The 22,361-nt window shown below is 38.0% G+C and overlaps 3 protein-coding genes and 1 long non-coding RNA gene across 4 annotated transcripts; 3 read left to right on the top strand and 1 right to left on the bottom strand.

The window, feature by feature from the left end:
* Positions 1 to 1,754: 1,754 nt before the first annotated feature.
* Positions 1,755 to 3,812, top strand: LOC134820446 (regulator of microtubule dynamics protein 1-like). Its single transcript, XM_063830830.1, has 4 exons — positions 1,755 to 1,846; positions 2,197 to 2,360; positions 2,572 to 3,196; positions 3,329 to 3,812. The coding sequence occupies exons 1-4, from the start codon at positions 1,770 to 1,772 to the stop codon at positions 3,453 to 3,455; spliced, it is 993 nt and encodes a 330-aa protein (XP_063686900.1). The 5' UTR covers positions 1,755 to 1,769; the 3' UTR covers positions 3,456 to 3,812.
* On the top strand, positions 1,994 to 9,357 carry LOC134820445 (probable splicing factor, arginine/serine-rich 7). Its single transcript, XM_063830829.1, has 11 exons — positions 1,994 to 2,007; positions 5,846 to 5,986; positions 6,165 to 6,248; positions 6,421 to 6,545; positions 6,876 to 7,057; positions 7,181 to 7,307; positions 7,412 to 7,565; positions 7,939 to 8,052; positions 8,209 to 8,309; positions 8,415 to 8,583; positions 8,692 to 9,357. The coding sequence occupies exons 2-11, from the start codon at positions 5,853 to 5,855 to the stop codon at positions 8,840 to 8,842; spliced, it is 1,341 nt and encodes a 446-aa protein (XP_063686899.1). The 5' UTR covers positions 1,994 to 2,007; positions 5,846 to 5,852; the 3' UTR covers positions 8,843 to 9,357.
* A 5,286-nt stretch (positions 9,358 to 14,643) lies between these two features.
* On the bottom strand, positions 14,644 to 18,469 carry LOC134820795 (uncharacterized). Its single transcript, XR_010160922.1, has 2 exons — positions 17,729 to 18,469; positions 14,644 to 15,305 (listed from the first exon to the last, which is right to left on the bottom strand). It is a non-coding gene; the product is annotated as an uncharacterized LOC134820795 (long non-coding RNA).
* Positions 18,470 to 19,296: 827 nt separating this feature from the next.
* LOC134820391 (leucine zipper transcription factor-like protein 1) lies at positions 19,297 to 22,100 on the top strand. The gene is made up of 5 exons (XM_063830762.1): positions 19,297 to 19,624; positions 19,779 to 20,022; positions 20,302 to 20,507; positions 20,910 to 21,035; positions 21,386 to 22,100. The coding sequence occupies exons 1-5, from the start codon at positions 19,454 to 19,456 to the stop codon at positions 21,518 to 21,520; spliced, it is 882 nt and encodes a 293-aa protein (XP_063686832.1). The 5' UTR covers positions 19,297 to 19,453; the 3' UTR covers positions 21,521 to 22,100.
* The last annotated feature ends 261 nt before the right edge of the window (positions 22,101 to 22,361 follow it).

Here is a 22,361-nt window from a genome sequence, read left to right as displayed (position 1 = left end):
CTAAGAAAACTTGGAGCTTCTTGATAGGATTCTCAATCAGTTGTACTCGCTCACTAATACTTCGTAGATTAGTCCAATCTTTGCCACGAATTATAATCAGTTAAGTATAATGCTACAACATAACGGTTAAATTAAAGATAAAAACGTTATATTTTTTATACCTTCACAAAAATGAAATCAGTAATAATTTCAAACAACGAATGACCTTCGTCGAAGGTCGAACTACACGGTGGACACTTAAAAGCCACCCTCGCACAAATTACGAACGTTTACGTAATAGAGTCTAATATACTAATACAACATGTATCTAGGCCACTAAATAGATTATGTAAGATACTGTACTCTACAGTAACTGTACAAGCTACAGTACAAACCATACAGTAAGTAAACAAGCTACTCTGCAAGCCACAGCAATAGTATACAAGCAACAGTACACAGTCTCAGTAAGTATACAAGCTACTCTACAAGTGAGAGAACTGATACGAACAAAAGGAAATGTAATGGAGGGTGTAATGAAGACACAGAACTCAGTGTAATAAGCTCCGTGACATGTAGTGAGAGCAATGTAATATGTAGGATATATGTAGAAGTAATTAGGGAACTCCATCAGCTGTAAGTGTATGTGACACTAATTGGTTAGAGTTTATGTGCGGACGCTTGTAAATCAAATTACTATCCCAAATGAAATCACGAAAACAACAACTGATATTAAGGTTGGGTATGGTTATATATCACTTGTTCATACTACTTGCTTCTTGATAGCAATTTGTTTATCCATATATGGAATAATTGAGCGGCATTAAACCAAGATTAGCAGCTAAAATTTCCAACTGTTTAGCGATAAAGAAATAAAGGAATGCCGAGCTGTCAACCATGATGATGCAAATAGTCTAGACTATTTGTGCTGAGTTAAATTCACTTGTTTTGGTTATAAGCTGGAAAACGTATATGATAACCAAAGAAAATACGATTTAAACCAAAGATATATATCTGCAATATTCCGATATATTAAACACATACTGACGTACTGCAAGTTGCTATGAACCGTTTGGCAATAAAGAACAGCTGTCAATCATGATGACGCAAATAGTCCAGACTATAATTTAATATAAATGCGCACAGTTAAACTTCCTACGTAATAGAGCTGAAACAGATATTATAACCAAAGAGAACTTAAAACAGAAATGATATCTGCAACACTCCAACATATCAAACACACAGCAATATTGCAAAATGAAATACTTCTAGCACACGAACGTAAAAAGAAGCTCAGCGCGTGTAACACGAGCTCTTTTGATGTGATTATACCATTCAGGTCTTCATTATATTATGGCACGTATCATATTACATTTCTCCTACCACACACCTATCATATTACATTTCTCCTACCACACACCTCCATTCTAACATATTATGGCACGTATCATATTACATTTCTCCTACCACACACCTCCATTCTAACATGTTATGGCACGTATCATATTACATTTCTCCTACCACGTATCATATTACATTTCTCCTACCACACACCTCCATTCTAACATATTATGGCACGTATCATATTACATTTCTCCTACCACACACCTCCATTCTAACATGTTGATCTGTTATTTTTGTGTATTTTAGCAAGTAGGGGCTATATTTATATTTGTTTGAGAATTTACAAAATACGCTCACGAAATATTACAGTAGCGATGGTACGAGTGTAGTACCAGCACGATACACTGTCTAATTAATTTGTGCTGTGTAGGTAGAATGTAAGTTCGGAGATGACACATGGTTACCGTGGTAACTTACTGACTATGATTACAAGATACGCACGATGTGGCAAACGGGCCTGTACACTGTAAGTATAATTAACTTTGCTAATTTCTGATGTTTAAAGAATGTCTGTAAGGTGTAATTTGTGTGTCTGTAGTCAATGTGGTGCAATGTGTATCATCTACATTGGTGACATAGTTTTAAACTATCTTCACAACAACAAATACAATTAAATACATTTATTGATTATGTAATATGATGAAAACGTTTTAACCAGGTGTCCGTGTAGCTAGCCCACACCCTAGCTCCATAATATGAAGGACTTGTTTTACACTGTTTGATTCTTAATGAAAGTGAAAGTGCTCTAACAGGTTACCCCGACAATACCTTCACATTTCCGTATCATGTGACTCCTGACTTCTAATTTCCCTCCAGGGTTAGCTCATACAGTGTGAAAGACAGAGCACAAACAAACACACCAGTTATTACGCGGACATATTATACGCCATTTTGCGAAGGAGAAAGCCATTCTGGTAGAGAACATGAACAGTCTTCTAAAATTTACTGGACTGGATTCTTAGTTGCTGGTATTTTAGCAGGTTAGTCGAGTGTGTCAGCGCCCATGCCGGACTAAATCAATTTGTAACTCATAATTGCAATTTCAACTTTAGGGGTGTCAGTTATCATTTTTGTGAGAAATATCTTAGAAAAAGTGGAGACACCCCTCACCCCTACCAAACTTTGTCCATATACATATCGTGTGGCAGAGAAAGTTCTGAGATTTTAACCAATAACAACATTCTCTTTCAGCCTCTACAGAACCAGAAGAACCCACCAAGTCAGACGACCTCCCACCTGAACTTCTAGAATACCTGGATAACCTGTACAACACCCGGCAATATGTTGTTCTGAACAACTTTATGCAGCGTTACACCAACCTGAACAGTGCGGACGTGCTGTGGAGACGCGCCCGCGTGCAATGGGAGCTGCTCAAACAAGAGGGACAGGACTATAATGTGTTAAACCGAAAAGGTCGGGTTTCTCAAATGCAGGAACTTGAAAACCTGATCGACCAAGCGCTGGCTTTAGACGAGAAGAACTCCTCAGCACACCTCTGGAAGGCTATTCTGTCGAACGCTTGCAGCACTTTAGCTGGATTTAAGAAACAGTTTCAGAACCTGAAAACAATGGAATATCATCTGAGGCGTGCTATTAACTTGGATCCTAATCAGGCCGCTGCAAATACTCTGCTAGGCTCTCTGTACATGAACCTGCTGGACATGCCGCTGCTCATAAGAGTTTTCGTTAATTTGTTTTGGGAAATGCCAGAAGAGTATTATTATGAAGATGCCTTAATGTTGTTCCTGAAAGCTGAGGAAGTCGCTCCGAAGACTTCGATTGAGAACCTTTTTATGACCGGCAAAGCTTATTTCAGGTTTGATATTTTATAAGTATACATCTAAACTTGTCGAACAGATTTTGTTAAATTCTAAGATTTGCCAGATCACACAGTTTAGTGTTGTTGGAAGATAAGTTTCCACGTCTAATCACTACTAACGAATTTCAGGTTGGACCGAACACCGTGTGCGAAACATTACCTGGAGTTAGCAATGGCTCAACCTGTTGTTACAAACGAAGATCAGGCCTTTTTGGAGGAAGCTAAACAGTTCTACAAAACTAACTTTAAGTCATGATTATCATGATTCCTTACTAGCTCGTTTAGATCACGTGACCCTAAATGTGACCCTAAATGTCTAAATGAATTTGAAGTTTAAGGTACTAATGTTTATATAGTCGGTTGTTTTGTGCTTAATATATTTATACAGAGTAGGATTTAATTTAATTTATTCGATTCATCCTCTGGATTTTTTGCTTTTATGCCAGTTGTGTGAAATTACTGTTTGAAATTGGATGATAAACCAGAGAAGTATCGATCTAGGTTTTATACATAATTGTATTATGTGAACGTTAATCACATGGCTCGACTTTTTTGCTCATTGAAAATATTTTCGAATAAACATACAGGACCAAACATTTTACTGTAAATACTCAAGTTAAATTGTCTAAATGTGCTTAAGTTAGTAATTTAATACCTGGTACATTATGAGAACATCCATAATTCTTAATTTGACCATGTAGGAACGATGATAAAATCGTACTGAACTGATAGTACGTTTACTTTGATGATTTTAACCGGACATTGAACTTTGAACCATGATTACAAGATACTCTGGATGCAGTAAACGGGCATGTACTTTGTGAGTAATCAGTCTTATTTAGTTACATTCTTCCTCATCTGATTTCGCTATTCTTTAACCAATTATTTAGGTTTTCAAAACAAGGTGGTTTGTTTTACTGTGCTTAACAATGTTGATGTTAATGTTCAACTTCTCAGAATAAACTCGTATCGTGCAAAAACAAGACTACAGACGGAATTACGCATCATCACGGAGGTGGACAGGGAAATATGTAACCCAGAATATTCTACAGACCGACAAGAATGTCCTAAATATTACTGGAGTGGACTGTTAGCTGCCGGCATCATAGCAGGTTCGTCTTAGTAAAATGATAAAAATAAACGATAACTTTCCGGTGAAATTGTTTTCAATCTTTCTTAATGTTCATGGAATTTAAGATTTTCTAAAGAACGCTTTATTTCATTGACCCTCTTATTCCTCAGCCTCAGCTGACACTGAAGAGCCCACACCCGAGCCTCTACCAATCGATCCACCACCTCCTCATAATGTACTGAAATATCTAGACGAACTTTACGACAAGCAAGAGTATTTAGAACTAATCCACTCCATGGAGCGATACCAGGACCTCAACAATGCTGAAGTTCTGTGGAGACGTGCTCGTGCCGAATGGGAAAGACTCAACATGAAGGGGTTAAAGGGCACAGCTGATTTACAGGAAGCTGTGGATTTAATCGATCAAGCCCTAGCTGTTGACGAAACTAACTCGTCCGCGCACCGCTGGAAAGCTATCATATCAAACGCGTATAGCGGTTCCAAGGGCATGAAACATCAAATCAAGAATCTGGAAACTATGAAGTATCACCTCCAACGAGCGATTGAGTTGAACCCCTCTGATGCAACTGTGCTGACTCTGATGGGGACCTGGCATGTGGAGCTACTGGAGTTATCCTATTGGGAGAGGAAGTTTGCTTCTACATTCCTGGGGGAGTTACCCGAGTGTAGTTACGAGGAAGCGCTGGGTTTCTTTCTTAAAGCGGAAGAGATCGCTCCAAAGGCTTGGACAAGAAATATCTTCCTTATCGGCAAAACTTACTTTCAGTTAGTTTAAGATATGTTATAGGATTTTTAATTAGATTGTTTGATCTTTTTGAAATTTTTCTAATTTTAAAATGACAATTTCGTCGTAACTTTTTAATTGTATAATTTATAAAATCATCCATCCCTTTGGCTCCTATTCCTATTCACTAGATTCACAACTCGCATTTCCCGCAAAACCATATACTTGGATCGTACGAAATATCTGTATTAAAGTTTAAATGAACAACTTTTCAGGCTAGGGGACAAACGGAAAGCCAAACACTACATGGAATTAACATTGGACCAAGAAGCCGTGACTGACGATGATAAAGCAGTTTTAGAAGTGGCTGAGACCTTTTACAGGAATAACTTTATTCTGAGTTTGTGACAGTGTGTTAAAAGATTCGAAATTGTAGTATTTTATTTAGGGTTGAACATTCGGTAGGTTTCGTATACTTTGGTATAGGGTGTGGTAAGATTCTAGATCAGAATATTTTTGTTTTCTGGAACATTTGAAGTGGCAATGTTTCGTTTACCTTTTTGTATTTAAGTTATTCGCCTGGTTTCTAAAGTTATGTTATCTTTCAGTTCTATCTACTAAGCACTTTCGAATGAACATTATTCATTCTCTTATCTATTACTTGATAAAGAAGGGTGTACTCGACGGAGTCACGTGGAATGAAAATAAAAATATTTTTGAATAATTCATTGCTGTAGTACAACCCTCGCTTTCTTCTCAGTTTTACTTAATTTATCTGACTTATATAAGTAATTAATTATTTAATTAATTAACTAATAACCGCCCTGTAGTTGCGGATGGCGGTAGTGTTATCAGGTGACCATGAAATAGAGCTGGTGCCCGCTGTCAACCATGAGACGGAGAAGACTGAAACAATAACTCCACCTCCTGTTGCTGAAGGACCTCGTCTCATACAAGTCACTAACCTTAGGTCAGTGATTAAATTAGAAATTAGAAATTAGAAATTAGATTGGTATAATAGATCCGATTATTTATAGGATTCTCACTTTTCTCGGTTCGTCAATTTACGTTTCCTGCGTTTTCTGTTCTGAAAATATACTGATAACTGACTGATACAAAATGCTAAATCTGGTATCCTCATTTCACAGTGTAAAAGCAACAGATAAACAGATAGAAGAGCTCTTCCAGCAGATAGGTCCAATTGACCATGTTGAGATATTCCCAAAAGACAAGTACGTTTATTTAAATCGTTTAATCATCGCTTTGCTTTTAGAATCATTTGTATGAGTGGTAACATAACTCCTTAAAAAAGCATTTCATGATGAAAGCACTTGATATTTTCTCGATAATCATCATCCAATTCTCTCTTCTCATCTCCCACCTAACACCGTCATTTCCAACCAGGCACAGAAACAAGTTCGGGGTGCTAGTGGCGTACCTAGAGTTTGAGAGTCCACAGTATGTGTATATTGCCCAGCACATGACTAGTACCGTCTTCATTGATAAACCTATCGTAATTGTACCCGTTTGTAAGTGATAATCTTATCATCTAAATTCTTAAACTTCTTAAAATTTTAAATAATTCCCACGATCTGGTTAGCTTCCGCGTTTCTTTTAACCGCCTTCAATTTAAGTTGCTTATCTCCATGAGAAAGCTCTTGTAAGCCTAATTTATTTCTCCGAAAATCTGACTTGATCTCCAGAAAAGCACTTTTGTCAATAAAATATCCGAAAAACCCCACTAACCTTCACAGTTCACACCTATGACATCAATACGACGTCACTAACCTTCACGCTCCAAACAAGGTACCCCCACCCTTGTTAAAGAAACCCCTGACTAATAAACAACACCACCTCAGCCGTGATACCCTCAGAATACGAGATACTACAACTAGCGGCCGCCATGTCCACCACCAAACAACAACAAGATAATATCCTGACGGGAGATAATAAGGGAGAGGTGAAGCAGCTGGTTTCTACTATTGCTCCTACTATTCCATCTCATATCGCTAATCCTGTCCTCGGGAATAAACCTCAGCCTGTGAGTTTCAGATCTGAGTTTCAGTTATTCTTTGTTTGAATCCGTGGATTTTATATCATTGCTTTTAAATTGGTCTTATGCAAGAATACCCTAACTTAATCCTAACTTAGTTCTCTCCCCCAGAGTTTGCTTGTAGCAGGGTTGAGTCAGACCAAGGAGCTATGTGATTCCTCTCAGAAATTGGCTTCAAATTATCGACTTATCGCAGCTACTGGGGTCCCCATGCCTATCGCTCCCAAACTAGTCGAAGGTTTTAAAGATAAAACATTGAGAATTGTATGAAAATTTATTTGGATTGAAACTGTAATGTCGACGCTTAGATTCTATTAGTTTGACAGTAGACCGGCGCTTCAGATTACACCATGCAAAAGGAGCGGGAAGCTCGGAGGACTGTGTACGTCGACAACCTGGACCCATTTTTAACTGCTGAACATATCCTGAACTACTTCCAGTTTTGCGGTGATATCAGATATCTTAGAATAGGTGGCGATTGGATGGAGAAAAAGAGGTATTTACACACACTCACCTGCTCCTTTTTTGTGAAATTTCAAATTTAATTCCTCTGGTTCCCCCAATTTCTATCAACTCATTAGATTTTAGTCATTATCATGTCATATTCGACTATTTCAGTTTGCTGCATTGAGCAATGAGCATAGAGCAGGATGTTGAGATTTCTCGAATTTTATCGAACTCCAATAAATAATGAAAGGAGACTCGTAAACCCCAATCTGTGATCTCCAATTTCTGCATCTTTACTTTTGTATTTTCCGCTTTTAAATGAACCTAGCCTGAGGTAAATTAACCTATGCCCAGCCGTACATTTTTCCTCTCATTGACTGGTGTCCCCAAGGTTTATATTTATCTAATCCGGTGTCCCCTAGGTTTGCCTTTATAGAGTTTTTTGATCTTGCCTCAGTGAACGTGGCCCTACAGTACGACGGAGCCGACTTTTGTAACATGCAGATAAGAGTCATCCACAGTCGACACTGGCTCGGGTAAGTGGCCACCAACTTGGATAAACCTTCTCATTTTTTATCAAACTATCTGATATACCGTCACATTTAAAAAGCTTTATCTTTAATAATCATAAGCATCAGCTTTAGTACACTGTAACTTAAACATGGCGGAGATATTAAGACTTTTGTTAACAGGAAGCCTCCTACAAAGCAAACGGAAGCTGAACGGGAGAAGGACCTGCTGATGAAACGTCTGCTCGATGCCCAGACTCTTATTGCAAACGCTGTTAATGAAGGTTGGTTTAAAACTATTGTCTTCTCCAATGAGTTTGTTCCTCTGATAGTGAACAACTTGGACAGTTAAACCAGTTAAACACGCCCTTATCTAAAACTATTCCCAGAATCTAATCCGACGGTTGCTCCGGCGGAGGCTGAAGGATCTCCAAAACGGAAGCGTTCTCGGTCCGGTAGTAAATCCAAACGGAGAAGACACCGATCTCGTGATAGAAAGAAGTCACGTGATAGATCGAAGTCGAGAAAGAAGAAGTCCATTCGACGATCGAAAGACAGGTACATATTTGTATAGCGCTGTGCACTATACACGTTTCGGTCGTTGGTGTACAACATCGTAATCTATAAATTAATGGACACCGATGATAATATTGGTTTTACTTACAGATCACGATCAAAAGAGAAAAAAGCCAGATCTGGATCCCGCCATCGGCGGTCACGGTCACGAGATCGGAAATCAAAGTCACGGGAACGCACATCGAGGTCACGTGACCGTAAGAGGCGAACTAGAAGCAGATCCAGAGACAAAAGACGCTGAGCAGCACATCACCCTGATCACATTTTATTAAAATAAACTGGTTTAAACGCTTTAAGTTTAATACACGTTTGAATTCTCCCAACACTGTTCATTATTGAAAGTGTGAACTTTAGATATTTGTAAATTGATTAATATAGCCCGGATACCAGATTGTTAGCATTTCTATTTAAGCTTTAGAAATTATAGCATTTTAACGTGACCTTCTTTACACAGTTACATAAGAATTTAGAGTCGTTCAAGTAGAATCAAGATCAGAACGTTGCACTAGCTGTTGTTTAGATTTTATTTCTATCAACAATTAACGGAGACGAGAAGATTTGAAATTTTTAATTACTTTGCAATTTGCGATGCGTGATGTTGTCATTAATCAGTAGGCAGAGGGTTGATGGTTTTTGCTAATATTGACATACTGATGCTATGCATGAAAATGATAATAAAGGAAAAGTAAGTGCTTCTACTATCAAAATCAGTTGTGTTATTTATTTATTTTACTCTTTTCATGACTGGCGATTAAATATTTTACTTTTATTTGATATGAAGATGTTCGATGGTGAAATGCTGAATCTCAAATTATTGACAACAAAAGAGACACAACGTGTGGTCCGTCTATTCATTATGATAATAGATCGACCCAACGCACGTCGTGACGTCGTATCACCTTGCTTGGGCTCTTACTAATTCGCTCGCCCAAAAATTTCACGTGACTTTGGTTTCTATGGTTTTGCAGCCGTACAAAACGGTTTTACATAAACCCTAATCCGCAACCCTAACCATAACCCCGAAGCTATCCATAACCCTTACAACAACCCTAACCCTAACCCGAGCCCTAAACAATCGAATTCATGTTTTACTAGCCTGTCACGTGACCAAAACGGTTTTTTGCCCATAACTCTCCAGGGAAGCATTTTTACCCTACGTCATGGGGGGGGGGGGGGGGGTGATTCGGAATCAGCGTCCAAAAATACACTGTTTAAAATCAATCTCATACCCAGAGGGCCTTTTCACAAGAATTTTCTTAAAATTTGGGCGAGCGATTTAGTAGGAGCGCCTTGCTTGGTGTCATTCAGCAAAGAAGTTCAGACACGAGTATTGAGTAGCGTCCTTACTTGATAGTCTTTGGTCTTGATGGATGATACTCGTTTGAATTTCTCCGAAGTGCACGCGAAAAGGGGTTATGTTACACATGGCAACGTGTCTCAGGTTGTATACTCCAGTAGCAGGCAGGGGTTGAGTGTGCACTTCGCTGCATAGAGTTTTTTGCTACTGAATCGGGTTAAATAGGTCATTGGTAACTCAAATCACCGAGGGGCACATTTTGTATCGCTAGTCCCAGTCCTACAGGGCGAAATTTCTAAATTGCCCTCAGTCGCAAATTTGGGATTTTTGTATCTCGGCTTCTAAAAGACTTAGAGACTCGAATATTGGCTTAAAATAACCGCAATAGCCTTATTTATATACAAGTTATGAAGCAATATAAGGTCTCAAGTGCCTAGTTTTAAAGATATTCACGAAAAACTGTTTTTTTGCTCATTGCAGCCTGAATAACCGGATTATTTTTGTATCTCGAGCTATAAATGTCGTAGAAACTTCTCCGATACTGAAAAATATTCGCAATGAGCACATTTATATAAGACTTATGAATCATTATATGCTCTAAAATGCTTATTTGTAGAGATATTAGCAAAAATCGGTAATTTTGGCTACACCAATACAAATTTGGTAATTCGTTTTGTCTTTTTGTTGCAAATTTTCACGTTACAATTTTCAAGATGCGGTTTGTGGCTATCGATAGGGCTTTATATGCTATTGTATGGTTTTGATACAATCCTTCAGCACCTGACATAGGCAATAGGGGTCACAAACCCTGAAATGTCAGGAACTGGGTGCGGTGGCAGAGATAAATATTTGATAATTACTTGAACTCTTGACTCACATACATCTTTTTAACGGTTAGTTGGACATCTTAAACCAGTATTGAACGTTGAGTAAAACTTCTGATCCATTTGTAGCTCAGGTGATGTGCCCCAGAACCTCACGCCTGAGTGACAGTGGGCCTTATCGATCATAAGCCGCAAATCACAATGACTTTGGGCCTCAGAGACAAGGGCATTCGTACTCTTGGCTTAAATTGGCTCTTCGTTAGTATCATCAATCAGGTTTATAACTTCTATATTATCTGCCTGTCCAGTGTCCACCTGTCTCTTTGAGATTCATTATTACTTCAAGTTCAGTCATTTCGCTTCTGTTCAACTGTACAGGTGTAATGAGGGACTTCAGTCCAGCAATATCTCTAGATTTAGCAATATCTGGTTTCGCTACTTTTAAGGTAAAGGTGTTCAGCAAGCAAGTTTGTTAGTTTTCAGTCCTAATGCCCCAAAATATTGGCCTCCAGAGCACTGGTTATGCTGGAGTACAGAACTGGTAATGCACATGGTAATGCTGATTTTTTGCTTAACATAGCTCTTTTTTAAGTTCCTTTTTCAGCAGTCTTCCCTATCATACTGGCCTTTATCTCTAAATTTAATCTTGAACCTGGGCTCTACAGGTTATCGAATGTCCATCTCAGCATTTACAACTTACATTGAGTCATAAATTAGAATTATGTGGGGCACAGAGTCACTGAGGGACAGGTATCGTTGGGCCCGAAGTTCTGGGACCCAAAGTTGCAGGTGCCAGAGGTCCTGGGGCTGACAATAATTGGGGCACGAGGTTGGTGGACATTCGATAACCTGTAGAGACCAGGTTCAAGATTATATTTAGAGATAAAGGAGGTGAATCTGTTTTTATGCCAGTATGATAGGGAAGACTGCTGAAAAAGGAACTTAAAAAAGAGGCTATGTTAAGCAAAATATCAGCATTACTATGTGCAATGTGCATTACCAGTACTCCAGCATTACCAGTGATCTGGGGGCCAATATTTTGGGACAGTAGGACTGAAACTTACAAACTTGCTTGCTGAACACAATTAGTAGCGAAACCAGATATTGTTAAATCTAGAGATATTGCTGGACTGTAGTCCCTTATTAAGCCTACAGTTAAACAGAAGCGAAATGACTGAACTTGAAGTAATAATGAATCTCAAAGAGACAGGTGGACACTGGACAGGCAGGTGATATCTATATCATCTGATATAGATATAGATATATCTATATCTAACTTCTATAGAAGTTATAAACCTGATTGATGATACTAACGAAGAGCCAATTTAAGCCAAGAGTACGAATGCCCTTGTCTCTGAGGCCCAAAGTCATTGTGATTTGCGGCTCATGATCGATAAGGCCCACTGTCACTCAGGCGTGAGGTTCTGGGGCACATCACCTGAGCTACAAATGGATCAGAAGTTTTACACAATGTTCAATACTGGTTTAAGATGTCTAACTAACCGTTAAAAAGATGTATGTGAGTCAAGAGTTCAAGTAATTATCAAATATTTATTTCGGCCACTGCACCCAGTTCCTGACATTTCAGGGTTTGTGACCCCTATTGCCTATGTCAGGTGCTGAAGGATTGTATCAAAACCATACAATAGCATATAAAGCCCTATCGATAGCCACAAACCGCATCTTGAAAATTGTAACGTGAAAATTTGCAACAAAAAGACAAAACGAATTACCAAATTTGTATTGGTGTAGCCAAAATTACCGATTTTTGCTAATATCTCTACAAATAAGCATTTTAGAGCATATAATTATTCATAAGTCTTATATAAATGTGCTCATTGCGAATATTTTTCAGTATCGGAGAAGTTTCTACGACAGTTATAGCTCGAGATACAAAAATAATCCGGTTATTCAGGCTGCAATGAGCAAAAAAACAGTTTTTCGTGAATATCTTTAAAACTAGGCACTTGAGACCTTATATTGCTTCATAACTTGTATATAAATAAGGCTATTGCGGTTATTTTAAGCCAATATTCGAGTCTCTAAGTCTTTTAGAAGCCGAGATACAAAAATCCCAAATTTGCGACTGAGGGCAATTTAGAAATTTCGCCCTGTAGGACTGGGACTAGCGATACAAAATGTGCCCCTCGGTGATTTGAGTTACCAATGACCTATTTAACCCGATTCAGTAGCAAAAAACTCTATGCAGCGAAGTGCACACTCAACCCCTGCCTGCTACTGGAGTAGTAGCTAGTATAGCGCGATGCATTACTGATTACTGGACAGTGGGCGGCGCATCCAATAATGCTTCTCGCTAGATCGGCGAGATGTACCACTGGGCCTCGCCGAGCTGCGAAGGATTGACATCATCAATTAACGGGTGATACTCGTAAAATATTTGTTCCAAATATTACAGGACCGTCGACGAGTCCAACTCAGCGCGCGTCCTGGTAGGTTATATTTTTATCAAGTTGTGACCCCCTTTATCGTCGTGACCCCCTGTATCGTCGTGACCCCCTTTATCGTCCTGACGATACAGGGGGAGCCGGTACGTGCGCAGCGGGTCATACAACGTATGACAAGGTTATATTATAAACCTACAACATCATCAATTAAGTCTCAAGCGTGAGTGCTATGAATGATGAAGTAGCGCTCGCCTAGTCAGTAGGGCTTTTACTAATTCGCTCGCCCAAAAATTTCACGTGACTTTGGCACATTTGGTAAATCGGCTGTAAATTGCTCCATTATATTGTACTAGAAAACCCGTGGTAACAGGGAAGAACCTAATAGTATTCTTTGGCAGTCAGTTTTAATCGTGTCAAAAAGTATTCATCCCCACCAAAGATACAGCCGATTAAAATGTTGCTCGAACGCGCGAACTAAACATAACGTAATATCAACAAAACCGATAAAAATGCAATTCGCCAATCATTGCACGTGCACGTGCGTGTAAAAATCCTCGTTACCATGGTTATTATGCAACTTCTTATTTTTCATCTAATTTGCACGTGGGCGGTCGTACAGCATACAGAATAAATAATTCTCTGAATTATAGTAGAGATGTAAGCCAAGCTCCTCATGCATACTATAAAAAGGACTGATCATACAAATGCGCGCAAGGTAGGGTATAAGCAATTTAGAATTTTCCATTGTTAATGGACTGTACAGGTACTATTGTCATACGTCGTTGTATGACCCGTAAATTTTGCCGATCTAACGAATGTGGTTGCACGAGAATTGCATTATTGAATGCGCGGCGCGGCGCAGTAATGGATCGCGCTACAAGTTTCAGGATTAGGTTTATGGCTAGGTTTAGGGTTAAGAAATCAATTGACACACGCTGTAACCCCTTTTGAGCGCGCGCGACGGCCGCAAAAGGGCCTCTCTCGCCGGCCGGCCGGCCGGCGTGCACGCTTCGCGTGCACGAGAGGTATACAACGTGTAGCAAGAAATCAATGTACAATGATCAAAGTAATGGCTGTTAATTGAAATGGGATAGATCGACATGGGCTCGCTATAGTTGATAGTTGATAGTGGCTTATATAAGTTCTTTCACGTAAAAAATGCTACTCTCACGTATGCAAATAGCTTACCTGGGGACCTCAGGCTATCATGTTCATAAACGTGTAAAATAGAGATTAGGCGGAATGACAGGCTGAGCGTGGCCCAGTAAGCAAATAGGTTGAAAAAAGTGCTGCCTCTTTAATTTCTCCATGACAAGCACTATACTAGCATGAGTAATGTCACCCCGGCGAAAGCCGCGGGCTTCATATTGCTGCGCGTGTTAAAACAAATTTTCGACATAAATTTGTCAGGAGATCGACTGTAATTCCGTTTACGAACCTTTTAAAGATATTTGACAGTGCCGATTCTATCCCTTAAAGGATTTTCAATAGTGCCGTGGAAAAATAAAACATCAAATTCATTCATCTGAACATTAGTAAAGGTTATAATGATATCAAATCAAGATTTCAAACGCGTACAATCATTAACCCTAATCAAGTATTGTCAACTGTGATTAAAGATCAGAGCAAAGTATGCTATCCTATATGTAAGCTACAATGAGGAAGAAACAGCATTATACAACAGTATTACAATAATAAATATAGGTATAATACCAAAATGTAACTATTACTGCTAATAAATACAGTTTAAAGATAAACTTATCAAATTAAAATTGACACGAAACTAATACGCGGTTTATATTAGAATGCAACACAAACACTAAACACATCAAATAGAAACAAAAAAAGATATCTCGCACTGTCAGTCATTACATATTACAATTATATAAATAACACCGAAGAACTCATATATCAACAGCTCGAGTAGCGCACACTACTAGTACTATTCTCGAGTGTCTGACCGTGGCAGGGGAAGCGTCCAGGGTTCGATGCCGCGACCGTGATCTTTTAAACATTTTGTGAAAGTCGTCTTTGTTTAAGAAGGTCCACTTCCAGTAGCCCATTTTCTCCCCACATAACATTTCTTCATCCTCAGCAAGACCTGTTTTATTTTCCATTACAGTAATTCCATGTTCCAATGAAATCTAACTCTTCAATTTTAATATCAGCGGTCGGATCCTGAAATATGGAAGCGAAACTCAGTAAATTTTTACAGTCAAGTAATACTATAACTTCTATTCGTAAAATTTTACAAGATTTGTTTCCAGTTTCGGACAAATTCACAATATTACTACATAACAACTTAGTAATGTAAGCAGTAAGGGCCCTCTCCTAATTTTAATCTGTAGAAGTGCACGTGCAAATAACGCGCGACTTCAATGCAAAAATACGCGTGTGCTCTCGGCGCGCGCTAAAACTCTGCGCTGAAAATATTGGTTTGGTACCACAACGAGAGTTTTAAAATTCCCGCCAATTCCAAACTCCAGAAAAAGAATCCGAAATTTTGGGACAGCCAAAAACATATTTTGATAAATGCTTTTCGACTTTATTTGTCCGTAAACTGACAACTACAGTAAATCTATTTTCTCTACGAACTGGGCACGAGTAACTTGTTTTAAAATACAGCAAATCTATCTTCTCGGAGTGGGCACGAGTAACTTGTTTTAAAATACAGCAAATCTATATTCTCTGCGAACTGGGCACGAGTAACTTGTTTTAAAATACAGCAAATCTATCTTCTCTGCAAACTGGGCACGAGTCACTTGTTTTAAAATACAGCATATCTATCTTCTCTGCGAACTGGGCACGGGTAACTTGTTTTAAAATACAGCAAATCTATCTTCTCTGCAAACTGGGCACGAGTTACTTGTTTTAAAATACAGCAAATCTATCTTCTCTGCGAACTGGGCACGAGTAACTTGTTTTAAAATACAGCAAATCTATCTTCTCTGCAAACTGGGCACGAGTTACTTGTTTTAAAATACAGCAAATCTATCTTCTCTGCGAACTGGGCACGAGTAACTTGTTTTAAAATACAGCAAATCTATCTTCTCTGCGAACTGGGCCCGAGTTACTTGTTTTGAAATACAGCAAATCTATATTCTCTGCGAACTGGGCACGAGTAACTTGTTTTAAAATACAGCAAATCTATCTTCTCTGCGAACTGGGCACGAGTCACTTGTTTTAAAATACAGCAAAACTATATTCTCTGCGAACTGGGCACGAGTAACTTGTTTTAAAATACAGCAAATCTATCTTCTCTGCGAACTGGGCACGAGTCACTTGTTTTAAAATACAGCAAATCTATCTTCTCTGCGAACTGGGCACGGGTAACTTGTTTTAAAATACAGCAAATCTATCTTCTCTGCGAACTGGGCACGAGTCACTTGTTTTAAAATACAGCAAAACTATATTCTCTGCGAACTGGGCACGAGGTAACTTGTTTTAAAATACAGCAAATCTATCTTCTCTGCAAACTGGGCACGAGTTACTTGTTTTAAAATACAGCAAATCTATCTTCTCTGCGAACTGGGCACGGGTAACTTGTTTTAAAATACAGCAAATCTATCTTCTCAGCGAACTGGGCCCGAGTTACTTGTTTTGAAATACAGCAAATCTATATTCTCTGCGAACTGGGCACGAGTTACTTGTTTTAAAATACAGCAAATCTATCTTCTCTGCGAACTGGGCACGAGTCACTTGTTTTAAAATACAGCATATCTATCTTCTCTGCGAACTGGGCACGGGTAACTTGTTTTAAAATACAGCAAATCTATATTCTCTGCGAACTGGGCACGAGTAACTTGTTTTGAAATACAGCAAATCTATCTTCTCTGCAAACTGTTTACTTGTTTTGAAATACAGCAAAACTATATTCTCTGCGAACTGGGCTTGAGTTACTTGTTTTGAAATACAGCAAATCTATCTTCTCTGCGAACTGGGCACGAGTTACTTGTTTTAAAATACAGCAAATCTATCTTCTCTGCAAACTGGGCACGAGTCACTTGTTTTGAAATACAGCAAATCTATATTCTCTGCGAACTGGGCCCGAGTTACTTGTTTTAAAATACAGCAAATCTATCTTCTCTGCAAACTGGGCACGAGTTACTTGTTTTAAAATACAGCAAATCTATCTTCTCTGCAAACTGGGCACGAGTTACTTGTTTTAAAAGACAGCAAATCTATAATCTCTGCAAACTGGGCACGAGTAACTTGTTTTAAAATACAGCATATCTATCTTCTCTGCGAACTGGGCCCGAGTTACTTGTTTTGAAATACAGCAAAACTATATTCTCTGCGAACTGGGCTTGAGTTACTTGTTTTGAAATACAGCAAATCTATCTTCTCTGCGAACTGGGCACGGGTAACTTGTTTTAAAATACAGCAAATCTATCTTCTCTGCGAACTGGGCACGAGTAACTTGTTTTAAAACACAGCAAATCTATCTTCTCTACGAACGGGGCCCAAGTAACTTGTTTTAAAATACGACAAAGTTAACTGCTGAATGTTCCCGGTCAAAAATTAATTATAGTTTATATTAAAATATTGTCTATGTTTTACTATAATGCTGGGAGCCTTGTTGTAAAAAATAGGGTACATACCATTACTTGAAAGTCGTTATTTCGGAGTGAGCAACCATTTTGTTGACTAGCGAATCTAAATTGAAATAGTCGAATATCACTCAATTTCAGTTGCAGGTCGTCATCCTTAAAATTAGAGAGCAAATAATTTCATTTTGTACTCGACTTAAGTCAATATAAATAGAAATTACAGCAATTTGAAGTAACAGCATATCAAGCTATATCATACATATTACATAATTATGAAAGCCTCGCAAAGATCTCGATTAAATCTGTAAACGTACATTTAACGGTAAGATATGTAGATAGCGCGCAATAGTTGCGCACGCACAAAACCAATATGGCTGCCACACAAAGCAACAAACTGTAACAAAAAATGAAAATTGTGAATTCAACCAGCTTATTCTTTATTATCCAACGCGACATTGGTTTGGGCGCATTATCGACACGTTTTAAATGCGCGGAACATTTTTGTGCGCGGCACTAGCATTTTAAATTTTCAAAATTTAAATCATAGCCAGAGTTATGGTTATTTTTCAAAACAAATTTTGAGGCAAATTTTACGTGTAAATTATCCATTTTTTATTCATGATCACTCATAGTTTGAACAATTTTCCTTGGATTGAATTGAACTCTTCGATATTCGATTATTGAGACAATTATCTAAAGAACAAGATTACTTTAAAACTAAACATACGTAATTTGACTTAACATGAAGCTTGAGGAGATTTTAAAAGTGAAATTCAATCATTTTGTGCGACGTATGAAGCCCGCGGCGTTCGCTGGGGTGAATGTTTGTCAAAATAGTAGCGTAAATTGTCAAAATACCTCGCGCTTGAAAGTTAACAAGTAATATTAGGGAAAACAAAATTTTAGTTTTTGATTACAAATTACGAGGGGCTTTCAATCATTTAAATATTGATTAAGAAGGACACCAATTTACAGTCAATTTTGATGTTGCTTCTTTTTGGACAAACATGTGTTTTCCGCTAATCAATGGATTATAATACACGCATCGATGTATTTGTCCAATTGCCAATGGTTTCATATCTTAATTGTAGTTTACCCTATATACAAATAATATTAAGCTCTGTCTGTTCACAAAACAAGATAGTTTATTGTATTGTTTATTGAATTGTAATGGTAGCCGAGTGGTTAACACTCCCGCTCCCAATTCAAACCCCAGCGCATTTGACATATTGTAAGAAGTGAGCTGAGGATTCTGTGTCAAATCTCCTCGGTAATTGACTCATCAGAATGATCGGGAAACCGAGAATCGTGACTTAGTAGGGTAAAAAAAGGGTAAAATGAGGAGGAGCCTTGCCAAAACGTTTAGGATTTTATAAGGCCAAAGGCACCCTTCAGCACATCTACATGTATTAGTGTACACTGCTTTTATGTCATATATGCCACAACTGACTTTTTCTTGTTTACCCAAAGAAGTTGTCCTATATGCCATAATCAAACTGACTGAAACATCCAAAAAATACTAGGACAAAAATACAACGATCCACCAATTAATTATATTAATTGCTAGAGATAATTGGGTACTGCCAATTTTCATTCATTATCTGGATTTTTCTTGCATCATGTCAAACATTGGTTCCTGGTAAGACAAGTTATTAAACTGGTAGTGAAAGGAGAGTCCTTACCAGATTCGAGGCAGCTGAAACTTGTTGTGTTTGCATGCACGCTCAAACTTTTTTATATACTATTCTAACTAGTAAGCCCCATCCATAGCTAAAAATGGAACTTAACGACAACCACCATCAGAACATTTTGAATTATTTGAAGTTTTCTAAATTTCGCCGAGCTCAGAAACTTAGAGCTGTAGATGGTAATTTCGAGAGTACACTTTCAAGCAGAGTGTCTGCCGAAGAAACCTACACTGGCGACGAGATAATTGAAATACTTGAGGTAGTGTTTTATCATAATTTATATTCTTTGAAAAAGTTTAAGTTTTTAAAACTCATTTGGAGGTTGCATGCAGTGTTTGATCACTTCCTTTTAAAAACTTTCTTCACATTTGATTGAAACATCTCTTTTTAAACCATGACCACCCCTTTTTCAGGAACTAAATCAAGTTGTTAGAGCAGATGTTGAATCAGAATTCCTTGATAGCAATCACACTAATTGTCTTCTTTTGCGGCAACTATTCAAGCAAGCAGAGAAATGGCATTTGAAGTTAAATGTTGATACCTCAGAACTTGAGAACAAGGCTCTGTTGGACGCAGTTGCCAAATTAGAAGACTGTACATCATCTTCATCTCTGAGGAATGAGTCTAAAGGAAAACTTATACCGTTAGAGGAGTCAGGTCAATATATTTATTGATTGATTGTGTATTGAACTGGTGATAAATAATAAAATTGTCTTTTCTCAAAAAATTGTCTTTTCTCATAATTTATTTATATTTTATCTAATTGAGGCTGATCATTTTTTAATCTTCTGAGTGCATTCATTTTTTAATTAGTCACCTTGTCAAGTGTGCTGATATTAAATTTGGCCATACTATCATCTCATTTATGCATAATTTGTTTTTAACACCTTATTACGACTGAATACACATTTCAAACTTTAACCACCACGTCTACAGGTCCAGTGCCCTTGTTAAAATTGGAAATCAGTCGCCTGGAAGAGGAGAATAGCAAGCTTAGAAGCCGGCTTGAGAATGTGGAAATGAACTGCAGTAATACCTTGCAAGAGAAGGGGACGCTGCAGGAACAAGTCAATATGTTGAAAAGTCAAATAACTTCCAGTGGTGCGGCTCCAAGTGTTCAAATCAGTAATCTCAAATCTGAGGTATTTATCATTACGTTGTCTTGGTTAATTTCCATATTATGCTACATGTCATCAGCAATGCTGATTTTGTGGCCACCAATCACACTAAGAACTTATGACAAATATTTTGGTGTTATACTATTTAAGTGGCAGGTAAACATTCCTTTCTAAATCAAATTTGTTAAAATTTCTGCAGAAATATTTTAAATTATTAGGTTATATTTACTTGTCAGATTGAAATATGTTGGCCTCTGTTTATTTGTCAACGTGCTAAATACACAGCATAGCATAACTATCACGCTATAACATGATGCTAACGCTACATTATAAAGCTAAATACCAGTTAATTTTGTCTGTGTTCATGCTCCCGATAATTACAACCTCCACAATCCTCAGGATTTAACCTTTCATCAAACCCCCCAGATTGAGAGACTGGAAGGTGAACTGTCTAGAAGTTCGATTAACAGTTCCTCGACGGGAGGTTCAGTACCAGGAGATTATGTCAGCACTAAACATCAGCTACTTGCAGTTCAGAGCCAACTAGAACAGGTATAATTATTTGCTATGCTCAATTTCTTTGATCTGCTTACCAGCTTATTTAAGTTCAAGCAGAGTTCATAATTATGAAGCTTGATTAATCTGAATTCTTTGATTCGTCTAGATACTAATTCTCCCTTATATGATTGCTGCAGCCCCATGATTAATGATACACTCAAAGCTTTGCTTAGTTACCCCTTAAATTCTTACAACACCCTTGTCTCTACATTGTTTTTTGGGTTTTAGCCACTATACGGCTTTTTTAGTGGCCATATAGTGGCTGTATTGTGGCCGTATTGTGGCCGTATTGTGGCCAAACCTAATCCACCAATTTGCCCTTTAACCTATGCTCTTTGTTTCAGACTCAAGAGGAACTGGACAGGAAATTCAGTGAGACCACTCAGTACAACAACATGAAGAAAATGTTGGGTAAAAAGAATGAACAGCTCAAGGAAATAAGGTCTAAATTAAGAAGATATGAACCTACTGACGATTAAGTTTCATCACATCAGAATGGGACAGTGTGGTTGATATAAACGAAATATTTCAGCTACTCAACGTTCAGAAAGTTATACCGTGTATTTTACAGATTAATATCCAAGGGTTAATTTCAATGTACAGTTCAGTAAATGCTAGTTTTGGGTAAGTAAGATGCGCCTTTTGCCGGAAAGTTCGTCTAATTTGATTCACATTACTACGAAAGCCAAAGTAATGCACCTCTCCTAGGGTAGCGCTAATATAAATCCATTCACCCAAGTATGTAAACTATTTATACGTATTACTCCCTAAGCTAACAACTTTCCAGCTTTGTTCCTCTTTATTTTCTGTCAGCACTTTGAAGTGCTTTCAAGGGCAGTCTTATTCTAGCGGGTCTAGAATTGTTGGGGTTGATTATTAAAGTTATTAAATCAGATGTTAATATATATGCGCCAGAAATTTATTTTTAATTATCATGTTCGATGGAAAATCACAAATCATTATTATATATTATTATGTAACTTATTCAATGTGATCTATGTAAATTTTTACCTGTAAAATATTACATGTATTATAGTATAACATATCGCATCCGTGTTCATTTTTTGTTTAACAATCTAACAATCATGATCTGGAAAAACCGGAAATCCTAGCCGAGCCCAAATAAATACACAACAAAAGCTCCCTAACTCCCAACCTTACACCCCTTGCAGCCGCTCATTAAACCCAGCGCCAAGTTGATAACAACCTTATCAGCGATATTCCGTATTGTCTCTGGTTTCTCCTGACCAGATTGTTCACTACGCAACAATTTAGACACTAATTAATAGGATGAGAGCGGGCGTCTAGTTGCAGGTTTGA

Source organism: Bolinopsis microptera, chromosome 9 (assembly GCF_026151205.1).
Source record: "Bolinopsis microptera isolate Bmic1 chromosome 9, MBARI_Bmic_1.0, whole genome shotgun sequence".
Classification (NCBI taxonomy): domain Eukaryota; kingdom Metazoa; phylum Ctenophora; class Tentaculata; order Lobata; family Bolinopsidae; genus Bolinopsis; species Bolinopsis microptera.
This window is presented reverse-complemented; position numbering and strand designations above follow the sequence as displayed.

Excerpts from the sequence above, each read along its gene's own strand:
- LOC134820446 (XM_063830830.1), top strand. The coding sequence starts at position 1,770 with ATGACACATGGTTACCGTGGTAACTTACTGACTATGATTACAAGATAC. Across the intron at positions 2,361-2,571 it reads AGTTGCTGGTATTTTAGCAG|CCTCTACAGAACCAGAAGAA; the intron begins GTTAGTCGAGTG and ends ATTCTCTTTCAG. Across the intron at positions 3,197-3,328 it reads ACCGGCAAAGCTTATTTCAG|GTTGGACCGAACACCGTGTG; the intron begins GTTTGATATTTT and ends AACGAATTTCAG.
- LOC134820445 (XM_063830829.1), top strand. The coding sequence starts at position 5,853 with ATGGCGGTAGTGTTATCAGGTGACCATGAAATAGAGCTGGTGCCCGCT. Across the intron at positions 5,987-6,164 it reads ATACAAGTCACTAACCTTAG|TGTAAAAGCAACAGATAAAC; the intron begins GTCAGTGATTAA and ends CTCATTTCACAG. Across the intron at positions 7,566-7,938 it reads GATTGGATGGAGAAAAAGAG|GTTTGCCTTTATAGAGTTTT; the intron begins GTATTTACACAC and ends GGTGTCCCCTAG.
- LOC134820391 (XM_063830762.1), top strand. The coding sequence starts at position 19,454 with ATGGAACTTAACGACAACCACCATCAGAACATTTTGAATTATTTGAAG. Across the intron at positions 19,625-19,778 it reads AGATAATTGAAATACTTGAG|GAACTAAATCAAGTTGTTAG; the intron begins GTAGTGTTTTAT and ends CCCCTTTTTCAG. Across the intron at positions 21,036-21,385 it reads TTCAGAGCCAACTAGAACAG|ACTCAAGAGGAACTGGACAG; the intron begins GTATAATTATTT and ends TCTTTGTTTCAG.